Below are 12,538 nucleotides of genomic sequence, written 5' to 3' on the forward strand. Positions count from 1 at the left end.
TGATCTTGTGAGAGAATTCTCTAAAGATTTCTCTTTTTTGGCATCCTGTATTAAATGTTCCTCAAGGAAGAGATTAGCAGTAATCCTTGATCAGATTCAGGGCCAATTGCTTGTTGGTGCCCCTGGCAACATTCTTTCCCTGGACCCTTAGCATGGGCAGGGGTGTGAGGGACAAGCAAGGTGTTGAGACCATAGCTAAAGCAGTGGGTCACAGAACCTGGAGAGTGGGCTGTGTAGGGAGGTAAGCTGTGCTTCCCCTCCAAACCCGGGAGATGAGCGCTGGAGCCTGGCACAGGTGTGCCATCTTGAGAACAAAGGAAAGATTGGCTCAAGGAGGAGAAAGAAGCCTGGAGTGGTCCTGTGTGAGCAGTGGTCCTAGATGCTTCTGCACAGACTTTGTTGGTGCTCAGAGAATTGGGGAATGTGCAGTGGTGCCTCTGAGCCCAGGACTCAAGAGGATAGGCCTTTTCCTAGGCTGTTCCCTGAACAAGCCCAGGATCTCCTTGAGGGGAGATCATGTTCTTATTCATGTCTCTTATCTCTGCTTCTGACCCAAGGTCTGTCAATGGCTGGTTCCCTAATGTCATGGGACGTGGCAAGGCCCCAGCGGCTGCCCCTATCTTCCACTCTAGTCCCCACATTTCTCCCCACTCCCCACTTGCTCGCTCACACATCACGTCCTGGTCACACTGGCCTTTCCATTCCTTGGATACGTTAAGCTCCTTCTTCACCAGATTCACCTCTCCCAAATGCTGCTCCCTCTGTCTAGAACACTTTTCTCTTCTTTACTTGGCTAATTTGTATGTATTGTCAGCCTCCAGTTTAAATATCATTTCCTCCAGGAAGTCTTCCCTATTTGCAAACTAGGTCAGAATCCCTGGCTGAGGCTCCCTCTGTACATGTACCCTTTCTCTTTCTCTTCTTTCCTAGTACTTGTATCTCTCTTCGTTTTTTTTTTTTTTTTTTTGATGGTGTTTTGCTCTGTCACCCACGCTGGAGTGCAGTGGTTGTGCAGTCTTTGCTCACTGCGACCTCTGCCTCTGTCTCCCGGGTTCAAGTGATTCTACTGCTTCAGTCTACCGAGTAGCTGGGACTACAGGCACCCACCACCACACCTGGCTAATTTTTGTATTTTTAGTAGAGACAGGGTTTTGCCATGTTGGCCAGGCTGGTCTCGACCTCTTGGCCTCAAGTGATCTGCCCGCCTCAGCCACCCAAAGTGCTGGGATTTACAGGCGTGAGCCACTGCACCTGTCCTTGTGTCTCTCATTAGATATTTGCTTGTGTGATTATTGGTTCAGTGTCTCTTCTCCCAACTAGATGCTAAGCTCCATGAAGAGAGGCTGGGTGCAGTGGCTCCATGTTTTTTTTTTTTTTTTTTTTTTTTGCTCTGGACCTGGCCCATAATAGGTGCTCAATAAATTTTTGGTAAATAAATGATTCAAATTTTTTACACTTCAAGATAAAAAGTATGAAAAGCTGGTGGGGATAAAGTCTCAGTTCTTTTCCTAGCCCCAGTCCCACAGCATTTCAGAGATGGGGTAGGTGGTGCTACACTACACAACAGGCTTTTGTTTTTTAACTCATTTAACTCAAGCGAGTTGGTGAAGGCATTCAATTGGTGGCTTTTTATGTATAGAGAAATTACCTCTGTCCTGATTTGGAATATCTGTGCTATTTTGGGCTGTTTTTCTCTTTTGGGCCTGTTTGTATTGTAGCAATAATTTCACCATTTGGCTATGCAGAGGCCCAATTAATATTACAAATGTGGTCCCATAAAATGTGCTGCTTGACATCAGAACGTTTTGTTGCTAATTACTCTCCAAGGTTTTTAATTTCAAGCCCTCCTTGGTGACTTAGTGCAGAAATTTAAGGACATAATTATTTCCCCCCAAGGGAAAAGAGAACTAGGTAATGCCAAGTTTCTATCTATTTGCCCTTCCTTCCAGGGGGTATCTTGTTTTTGATTCTATCTCCGCCCTTTTTCCTGGACAGAAAATAAACAAGCAAACAAAAACCCTATTGGAACAAAAATATAAATTTCTGGAAAACATTAAAAGCACTCATTTACTAATGTATTAATTAAAACAATATTTACTGAGCACCTACTATGTGTCAGATGCTGCGTGCTAGGCACTAAAAATAAAAAAGAATATAGCATGGTGCTCTCTCCAGGTAGCTCACAGTCAAGTGGGCAGCAAGCAAGTGCTGGGAATTCTCTGACACATCTGGAAACATCTGGGGGTGCTTCTCATGGTGGGGCTTGTTCATTAGAGCCCATCCAGAAGTGCCACATCAGTCTCCACGAATTACAGTCAGGGGAGCTTTGGCCATTTCTCATTTGAAGACCTTGGCTAACTGAAAGAAATCCACGTTTTAATAATATTTTGAATGGGTTGATAAAATAGGAACAGATGGTTAAAGTTTGTCATTTTAGGAAAAATAATGAAATATTGTACTGCTTAATCTGTCTTCCTGTCACACTCTTCCCTATCCCCTCCCTACTGAAAATATATTCAGATGCAACAAAACTTAAAGCAAAATACTAATATCTTCTTAGACACTTTAGGTCTCTTCACCTGAAAGTGCTCTAACTGTGTCAGCCATCTCTGTGTTAACTTTATCTTTTTTTTTTTTCAGACACATTCTCACTTTGTCACCAGGCTGGAGTGCAGTGGAGCAATCTCGGTTCACTGCAATCTCTGCTTCCCGGGTTCAAGTGATTCTCCTGTCTCAGCCTCCTAAGTAGCTGGGACTCCAGGCGCATACCACCATGACTGGCTAATTTTTGTATTTTTAGTAGAGACGGGGTTTCACCATGTTGGCCAGGCTGGTCTTGAACTTCTGGCCCCAAGTCATCTGCCTGCCTCAGCCTCCCAAAGTGCTGGAATTACAAGTGTGAGCCACTGTGTCCAGCCTTTGTGTTAACTTACTTTGAATTAGCCCCTTATTCCAAAGCTGCCTCCTGAAAGGAGGCTTCCTAAAAGGTGTTGCTTTGGGGTAAATAAGAGGTACTGGTGAAGTGACACTAGCTTGCGCATCTCTCTGCCATGAAGAAAACTAGCTCCGCAGATGTTTTACTAACCACAGCAGACCCACTCCTTGAGGAACCCAGAAGGGCAGAGGTAAGTCGGGTAATGTGTTCTTAAGTCTTCCATTTACCTGACCCTGGGGTTCATATGGGGATAAGCTCCAGCTGCTGACACCTTCTGATCAAGAGAAGGCAGAATGTCACCACTATCACCTGCACTTTGTTTGGATTTGCCTCTATACCCACTGCATTTCTCTGATGTTTTTTTCTATCATTCTGTTTGGACAGAGCATCAGATGAAATCAAGTGCTGAGAGAGGGAAGTGAGTGCTGTGTTGGCACCGCTGCCAGAAACTCTTGAGAATGAGCATCGTGTGCCACTTATCCACTGCTTGCCGACTTCAGTAGCAAGAGCCTCCAGAATGCTCACGGATAAACATCATCTTTGTGGCCACACATTGTTTTATGAGCTGAGTCATCAGACTGGCTGGCTCCTTAAATGCTGCTGTGTGATTCTCTAGGCAGCAGAAAACAAGGAGAGAAGATATGAAGTGTATCTCATCGAGCTTTGTAGAGGGCCAGTATCATTCACCAAAGGTGATGGGGGATTTACCATTATGGAGTTTGCTTGTGATAAAAAAATTACTGATCAACTTAAACTCTAAGAGAAAAAGATGATGCTGTCTGCATTTCTTGTAAATTATTTATAAAATTTGTTTGGGTATTGGCTATTTTTAACAGCCACCAGTCTTAACGAATTTCCTGCAGAAAACTTGATTCCTTCCTTGCTCATCGAGTTGCAATTTATCATCTAAGGTAATGAGTTAAACCCAAAAGTAACAGTGACATGATAAGTGAAACTGTTTGCATACTTTGTTTTTTAAATTGCTCTATCATGTTTATCTTTTTTATAGCTACTCAATAAGACATTGCAATGAATTTTTAATTAAAACCAATATGTCTATAACAAAGAAATTTAATTAATTAGAGTTTCTGAGTTTGCCGATTTGTGACTTGCTGAGGTAAACATCTCAGTTCTCTCTTCCAACCTATTTCATTATGGTCTCAGAAAACATACAGGGAGATTATTCACCCAAGAGTGTATGTTAAATTCATGTTACGTGGTAGGCACTATGTTAGTCTCTGTGTAAGGTAAAAATAATTGAAGAACAATCCTTGTCACTGAAGAAAAAAACAGATGTTTGCCAATGTGAGAAGCAGACCCATTTGATCTCTTGGAGAAGGGTGGAATGAGTAAGTGTTACAGGAAAGGTCATAATGGGTGCAAAAAATCCAGCTGAACTGAGGGCAGTTGGGGAAGCCTTCCTCAGGAAAGTGGCCCTGAGACAGCTCTTGGAGCATGATGCAGATGTGTGGGTTTCAAGAGTAGAGGACACAAGCTGAGGGACACTCTATGCAAAAGCCCAGCCAGAACCAGGCAATGGTCTGAAGTTGGGATGGCCCTGGGGAATTCTGGGAAAGTAGTTTCCAGGAGGTGACAGGGTCAGAACGCAGACCTTCGGGTGGTGAGAATCAAATGAATTACATTGAAAGAAAAGGATTTGGAATGGATGATTCTCCTTTGTAGTCAGATGGAGAGAGGAGGAAGAGAGAGGGAATGGGGGGATGAGGGTACCAACAGGGCAGGTCTTCCTGGGAACACAGGAGTCTGTGGAGCAGGTCAGGGTGAAAATGGGAGACAGGGCAATGATAGTTGGGGATCCTGAGAAGTAGCAGGCAGTGAGCCTGGTGGTGGCGAGAACACAAAGAAGAGCGGTTGGAGAGGAGGGGAGGTTACTGTGCTGAGGGTCTTGATTTTCAGAGGCAAGCTGGAAGGCAGCTCATATGCTGAGAGAGTGTGTGTGTGGTGTGTTGAGTGGACTGGGAGCCTGAGGAAGGAAAGGATCAGAGCAGATGCTAGGGGGATAAGAGAGCAGGTGCATGGTCCTGCTGAAGGCCAATGTGTGCTATGCCCTTTTGCTTCAACTCACAAAAACAATCTAAATTTATACAAACAGCAAGAGTGTAGGAGTCCAGGCTTACTAAGTCCCTTCCTTCTCACTTTGGTCCCTTCTTTTCCCTTCCCTGGTTGGGTTTAATGCCCTTCCACCCTGGAGCTGAGGTGTGCAATCATGGAGAATTTTCTTCATCTGGGAAAGCCATAATCTAAGATGGATTCAGACTGGGAACAAGAGTATAAACTTTGGAAAAACTGGCCCTTAGGCTCTGTGACTGTCATCACATACAGCAGACAAGGGAGTGAACTTAGAGGATGAAATAAGAGCTTTAAGGTTGTTCCCTGAAGGCCTGCGTAGCTCAGCCCCACTTGTTGAATAGCTCCCTGGAGAGTTTTGTAAGAATGTGGCTTCGTTCCATAGTATACTTCCATGGTGGCCACCGGGGAGGGGTCTATCTTCTTGGAACAGTTAGCTCTTTCGTTATGTTCTTGGACACCCCTGCTACCCCTAAAAAGAAGTGTATCTGGCTATTGAGAAATTCTATCATTCACAGAACAGACATTTTCTGGGCGGGAGTGGGCAGCTATGATTAGTGAGGGGAGGAGCCTAAAGATCCGAAGGTGGGAAGGGGTGGCCATAACCCAGGGGAGCACAGTCAGGCCTGGGAGGAGTTACCAATCACGACACTTTGAAGGAAGAATCAACAAGATCTGTTGATTGCAAGATATTCTTGTATTAGTCTGGCTTCCCATGCAACAACTATACAACAGGTGCTGGGTTGGTGGTGAGGGTTTAGAAAGTTGATTTTAGCCTGGAGCTTGCCTTCTGGGAGCTGACAGTCTTATAAGGGAAATAAGACAAACCGAACATAGCTCCAATTCCAGACAAAGAAGGAAAGGAGACTATGGGTCAGGGCAGGCTTCCTGGAGGTGAGGGGCTGAGCTGGGCTTTGAAGAGTGGTGGTGTCTGAGAGTGCTAGTGAAGGATGACACCAGGGTTTTGACTTAGTAGTGCTAGTGACAGAGATGGGCAAATCTGCTGGGATTAGAGCATGTGGTCCAAACGTAGGTGGAAAGGAGAAGTCCTGCAGTTCCTGGTCTTTGGTAAGTGGTTGACTTGGGGGTCACAAGGTGACATTTAGAGGCATCAGAATGAATGGATTCTTAGGGAGGAGAGAGAGGAGGAAAGTTTCCGGTAGGAGCCAGTTCTTAGGGCTCCAAGGGAGGCAGACACCCAGGAGCAGCAGATGCCGTGTCCAGGGTAGGAACACGAAGGGCCCAATGAAGTGCTTCCTTACTAGCAAGGCGGCTGTTGATTGTTCTGGCCCCAAACATTCACCACTCAGGCCATCTCAGAGAAGCAAGAACCCAGGAGGTGTCAGCGGCCTCAGCCCACAGGGGATCCAGGAGAGAGGGGCACGAGTGCACCCCACCTGGTTCCCTCGTGGCGACTCCATCCTGCGGGCCCTGGGAATGCACAGGGTGGCTCCGGGGACCTTTCCGACAGCACTGTGGGTGACACTGGGATGGGTCTGAAAATGGTGTCGTGTCCTCCTTTTCTGGATCTCCCCTCTCCGACCAGGAGGCCTGTGGCCATCTCGGGGCGCAGGCAGGAGGCACTGGAAGCGGAAGCGAGTGGGGAGTCCGGGTAGAGGGAGTCGCCCACCTGACCGGCTTCGCCCCCTCCGGAGTTTGCTGCAGCTGAGGGCCCCGGACCAGCGATTCTAGAAGCCGATCCGGGGCCGGGCAGTCCAATAGCTTCTAGCGGATTTCCCTCCGCTGGCGCGCAGCAGCGGCGCGTGGATTCGCGCGCGGGCTCGGGACGGCGCGAGCCCGGGCAGCGCGAGCCCCTGCGCGGCAGGGAGTGGCGCATGCGCGGGCGTCCTGCGAGCCCGCTGGGGCGAGCCGAGCCGCGGCGGCGCCGGGAGCCGGGCGGCGGAGCTGTGAAGAAGCAAGCGGCGGCACGGGAGCAGCGGCGACGGACAGGTGGCGAGCCTTCGCCCGCGCCGCCAGGGGCTGCTGGGCCACTCGCGGAGCCTCGCGGTCCAGACGTGGCGGGGGTGGCGGCGGCATCCCGGACGGCCTGTGAGGGATGCGCCGCCCACTGCCCCGCGCCGCCTGACCGTCCCCGCCTCGACTCGCGGTGCGCCACAGCCGGGCCCGCGGCCGTCCCCGCCGCGTTGTCGCCCGGTCGCCGCGCCCGCGGGGCCGCGCCCGGCACGGCCATGTGGACCCCCACGGAGGAGGAGAAATACGGCGTAGGTAGGTGAGGCTCAGGCCTGGCCGTGGCGGGGGTTCTGGGAGACGCGCCCAGCTCCCGGCCCCGCCTGGATTCGCATCTTGGTGCCCCCGCCCCTGCCCGCAGACTGCGCGGCCTCGGCGCGGGGCGAGCGCGGGGTGGGGGCAGGTGCGGGTGCGGGTGCGGGTGCGGGTGCGGGTGCGGGGGTGGGCGCGGGTCTCTGTGCAGAGAGGGCGGCAGGGGGCGCTGGCGGTGCGGCCTTGGCAGGTGCGGCCCGCGGGAGGGGTGGGCAAGGCCCGGGCAGTTGCCCGAGGTTTCTGGTGTGGGCCACGGGGCAATTTTACCCGATAAACCAAATTCTGGGAATATATTTTCTCCCCTCCAAAAGCTCGATTTTAATGAGTTTCCGCACCTGAATTGATGAGCCCGATGGCTGTTTATTTTTGATCTGGAACCTTACAAGAAAACGGATGAAAAACGTTGACATCATTTTCCCAGTTCAAAAATTTGGACATTTGACTGCAAATGTTTGATCTGTTTTAATTTGTTTTGCCTTTAGTATTAGAAATAATACCTTACGATGGGAAATGTTTTTGGACATGTATCAATGTTTACACGGTTTTTTTTTTTTAAACCCTGTTTTCAGATGAGACCTTATTCCTCTTAGAAACCTTTTTTTAATGTTGTAAGTGTTAAACTCCAGAAGCTAAATAATTCTTACAATATTCAACTTTAAAAAGGATATTCAGTAATTTAAAGTATTGAATGTTTTACAATGTTAGTGTTTTGTGGCAATTACATGATAGAGTTAAGCCTCACTGCATCACCTATCATCTTGTTCAGTTAGAAACAGATTTAAAATGTTGAGTGTACAGGTTTTGTTTTTCCTAAGCTCGTAATGGAAAATTTTAGATAGGAAACCTGTCTAAACATAGATTTTTGTTTCCCATCTTTACCGCAATTTAATCAAGATTTAGTTCACAATTCACTACAAAATAACTTGAAACTGCAGTGGTAACGAATGTTTTGGAATGCTATCAGGCAGGTTATCGTGTGAAAATTGAATTTATTTAAATTCGAGGACCAGCAGAGAGGTCTTCTATTCTGGTAGAAGATCTTGTTTTAAAAGGTAACTTTCTGAAACAATTAGCTGTGTTAGGATGGAGGTGATAAAGGGAGCTCTGGTCCTAGAGTCTCTATTGAGAAGGAATTGAGAAATGATGCGAAGAGCTGGGATTCACCTCTAGGGACATTTTACCCCTTCTCTTAGAGTATTCCCTGAATACTGAGTTGATTCTGTGAAATGAGTTGGTGGTTTATCTTCTCCATAACTCGCTCCCAGAACTGCTGAACTAGAATAACAAATAATTGATGTGAGTGGTCACCTCTCCAGTGGCACCCCATGATTGATTTTTTTGGAGGGGAGAGGAGCCCTATTTTGGCGGGGGTGGGGGCGTGGGGGGAGGAGCCCTTGAATAGTGGACAAAGTGGAATTCAGAGTCCTAGCTTCTCTTTACTGGTGGTGTGGGCAAGTAATTTAACATCATTTAACGTCGTTTTCTTAATGTATAAATTGGGGATAATGTTTACCTATCTTACAGGATTGTGAAAGTGAAATGAGAACGTGCTGAATGCTTAATAGTTTCTTCTTTTCCCTTAGTATTTAGACTAATAACACTAAGTGTGTTAGTTCTGAGACAGAGCCAGTGCAAGGTAATCAAGATAGGTACATGTGAATCTCAAAGCACTAGGATTTGGTGTGTGATTTACCCAGCAAGATGCAACGAAATTCTTGCATTCCTAGGATTATGTGTTTAGCTTTAGAAAAATTGTTATTCCCTTTGGAGGGCCACAGCATTGGGCTCAGGGCAGAGCTTAATGCTTGCTAAATGAGAGAGACAGTTACACTGAAGACATTTTCATAGCAGCTGTGGTTTAGCATAACTTAGATGCCTTTTCTACCAAACCAAGCAACTCTCTGTTTATCTCACAGTCTTCCACTGTCCCTTCCTTAGTTATGATCTAAAAGTTTTTGTGTAAATTGTTTAAAACTCAGGACACATTTTTTTTCGTAAGGATGTTAGGGCTACACTTCTAGAACTTTTCATAAAATCCACTTTATAAAGTAGCTTATACATTATACTTATGAGAAAAATAGTCAATTAAAATGGCATTTTTGCTGCATCATTTGATTGCTATGAGGGCTAGCTTGAAAATATAACCATTATCATTTTCCTGTGAGAAAATGTTTGAGTTTCAGCTTTGATTTTTATGACTAACTTGGAGCACAGATTTGTGTCTTTGTTTGTCAACCTATAATCACATAGCAAGGAGGGAAACCCCTTACACTTACTTCCTACCAATTTGGAGAAATTTGTGGAGGAGGGCCTCGAGGGCCTCCTTTTGCCCTGATGTTAGTGAGGGAAGGAGTCCCCTGTTGCAGCAGTACAAAGGGTTTTTTCCACTGCAGCTGTTCATTTGTATTTGACATTGTTAAGGCTTTGAGATCCTGTAGTAATATCTTATTAAATTTTTTATAATATAGGAATTCTGTACAGGTTATAACATGACTGAATTGTTTGGTTTATTCATTTAGGATGAGGTGATGACTGAGCCCCCCTTTCCATTGTAATATTCTGTGAGTGACTTTAGGCAGTGGGGAGGACATTATCCTTTTCTGAGGGTCAGTGATAGGCCTGTCAATGTGCCCGGAACTCTCACTTAGGTAACCCCATGTCGATTCCCAGAGTAGTCTTAATGTTATCATTATTACACAGATAAAGAAACTGGATCCCAAAGGTTGTTAATTTTTTTTTTTTGTCCTTCAACGATTGTATATTTTCCTTAATTTTCTTCTTGGCAGTGGGCAGTATTTTGTGAAATACTTGACTGTCTTGCTTTCTTTCTGTGGTACTGTAAGGTACTGTTCTTTACTGTACCCGTTCGCCCGTGTTTTGACTTCTTATGTCCCTTTCCCTCTTAGAGAATCTCTGCTTTCCTTTCTGTTGCCATGAATGCTTGGAAAGTCCTGCATCCTTCCATTCTTTATTCTACCTTTCCAAGAAGCTTCCTGCTCTAAAGTGTATTAGGTGAGAAAAATCCAGCTATTTTTGTGAAACACCTGTCTTTCCCTATACTGACTGTACCCAGAGTACCAAATATAGAATACAAAAACCAAGAAAATGCTTTTCTCACCCTCTAACAGGAGCAACAGCAGGAGCAGCAAGCACCAACAATTTTTAAAACAAAAATGTTTGTAATTACACTCCTTGAATAGAAAAGTGGTAAAGGTTTGAGTACATAGGTATTAGTTTGACGTCTTAGAAGTGGAAGCTGCTTCAGAAGGTCATCTTGTTTATTCTGCTGCTGTCATTAGGCAATTTTTTTTTTTTTTTGAGAGGTGGGGTCCTGCTCTTGTCATCCAGGCTGGAGTGCAGCGGCATGATCATAGCTTACTGCAGCCTTGAACTCCTGGGCTCAAGCGATCCCCCTGCAGCAGTCTCCCAAGTAGCTGGGACTGCAGGTGTTTACTACCTTGCCTGCCTAATTTTTTTTTTTCTTTTTTTGAGACGGAGTCTTGCTCTGTCATCCAGGCTGGAGTGCAGTGGCGTGATCTCGGCTCACTGCAAGCTCTGCCACCCAGGTTCATGCCATTCTCCTGCCTCAGCCTCCCGAGTAGCTGGGACTACAGGTGCCCGCCACCATGCCCGGCTAATTTTGTTTTTGTATTTTTAGTAGAGATGAGGTTTTACCATGTTAGCCAGGAGGGCCTCAATCTCCTGACCTTGTGATCCGCTCGCCTCGGCCTCCCGAAGTGGTGGGACTACAGGCATGAACCACTGCGCCCAGCCTTGCCTGGCTAATTTTTAAATTTTAATTAAAAAAATTTTTTTTTTAGTGACATGGTCTTGCTATATTGCCCAGGCTTGTCTCAAACTGCTGGCTTCCAGCTATCCTCCCACCTCAGCCTCCCAAGTCACTGGGATTATACCTGTGAGCCACTGTGCCCAGCTAAGGCAAATTTTTGAGTAATTTAGGGCATTTATTGCTTATTTTTTATTAATCCCTCTTAGTAGAACATGAAAAATTTTTCTCATTACTAATCTGAAGACCTTACATTTTAGTTTTGTAATGTTATATTTATTTTTTCCTATTTAAAAAGTAATGCATATTTTATGCATTATTTTTACCTAACTTCCTTTTGGTTAGGTTTCTCCAGATAGGGAAGAAAAGCACTTAAAAACAAACAAACAAACAAATCCTGAGTCCTTAAAAGAAACTTGTAAAGATCCTGTGGTGCAGGAAAAGAATCTGAAGGTGGGGAGGTAATAGATCCTTGAAACCAGATCTGAGAGAATTAGTGTTCACAAAATTTGAGTAAATCTGTTGGTAAATGGACTAGAACTCACCAAAATAGTCTGAAGACAGTGTGCTCTTTAGTTATTTATTCAGTGAGGGAAGCCCAACCTTTGCAACCTCTGGAAGGGCCCCAATACCCCTTTAGAGGTAAAGACATCATCCACTAGGGGTAGGAAAGATTTCATAGACCTGTGACTTTGTTTTGTTCTGAAAAGTGAGGATGTGCTTGATGTCTTGTTTAGTGTTTATGGGGAACTTCCTTATTCATGATTCTACTTGAGCTTTACACTATATCACCACCTCTCCCCTCTTTTTTAAACAGATGAGAAAGAAGCTTTAGCTGAGAGAAATTAAGTAACTGACCTAAGATACTTTAGATAGTAAGTGCTGAGTTGAGATTTGAACCTAGGACTTTGAGATTCTAAGCCACAGATTGTATTATTACACTGTGTCCTCTGAAAGGAATTGTCAGTAGTATATGACTGTGGCTTGAAAGATGAGACATACTCTACAGTTTTCAATTTAAACTGGATAGTTATATTTAAGGAATTTTATTTCTGTATTGGACTTTTTTTTCTTTTTCTTTTCTTTTTTTTTTTTTTTAGACAGAGTCTTGCCGTGATGCCCAGGTTGGAGTGCAATGGGGTGATCTCGGCTCACTGCAACCTTCGCTTCCTGGGTTCAAGCGATTCTTCTGTCTCAGCCTTCCGAGTAGCTGGGATTACAGGTGTGCGCTGCCACACTTGGCTAATTCTTTTCTGTTTTTAGTAGAGACGGGGTTTCACCATATTGGCCAGGCTGGTCTTGAGCTTGACCTCAAGTGATCTGCCCGTCTTGACCTCTCAAAGTGCTGGGATTACAGGCGTGAGCCACCGTGCCCTGCTTTTTTTTTTTTTTTTTTTTTTTTAAAGACGAGGTCTTGCTATGTCACCCAGGCTTGTGTGCTATGGCAT

The 12,538-nt window shown here is 45.6% G+C and overlaps 1 protein-coding gene and 1 long non-coding RNA gene across 7 annotated transcripts in view; both read left to right on the forward strand.

Annotated features, from left to right (window-relative positions):
- The first annotated feature begins 1,388 nt into the window (after positions 1-1,388).
- LOC134758054 (uncharacterized) lies at positions 1,389-4,014 on the forward strand. The gene is made up of 2 exons (XR_010132818.1): positions 1,389-3,125; positions 3,320-4,014. It is a non-coding gene; the product is annotated as an uncharacterized lncRNA (long non-coding RNA).
- A 2,841-nt stretch (positions 4,015-6,855) lies between these two features.
- The window catches only part of DOCK3 (dedicator of cytokinesis 3), a 699,272-nt gene continuing 693,589 nt past the window's right edge, over positions 6,856-12,538 (forward strand). For all 6 annotated transcript variants that reach the window (XM_031009748.3, XM_031009752.3, XM_031009749.3 and 3 more), the window contains exon 1: positions 6,856-7,249. In XM_031009748.3, the coding sequence (XP_030865608.3) occupies positions 6,859-7,249 (391 nt within the window). In that variant the 5' untranslated portion in view covers positions 6,856-6,858. The remainder of the gene's footprint in view (positions 7,250-12,538) is intronic.

Source organism: Gorilla gorilla, chromosome 2 (assembly GCF_029281585.2).
Source record: "Gorilla gorilla gorilla isolate KB3781 chromosome 2, NHGRI_mGorGor1-v2.1_pri, whole genome shotgun sequence".
Taxonomy (NCBI): domain Eukaryota; kingdom Metazoa; phylum Chordata; class Mammalia; order Primates; family Hominidae; genus Gorilla; species Gorilla gorilla.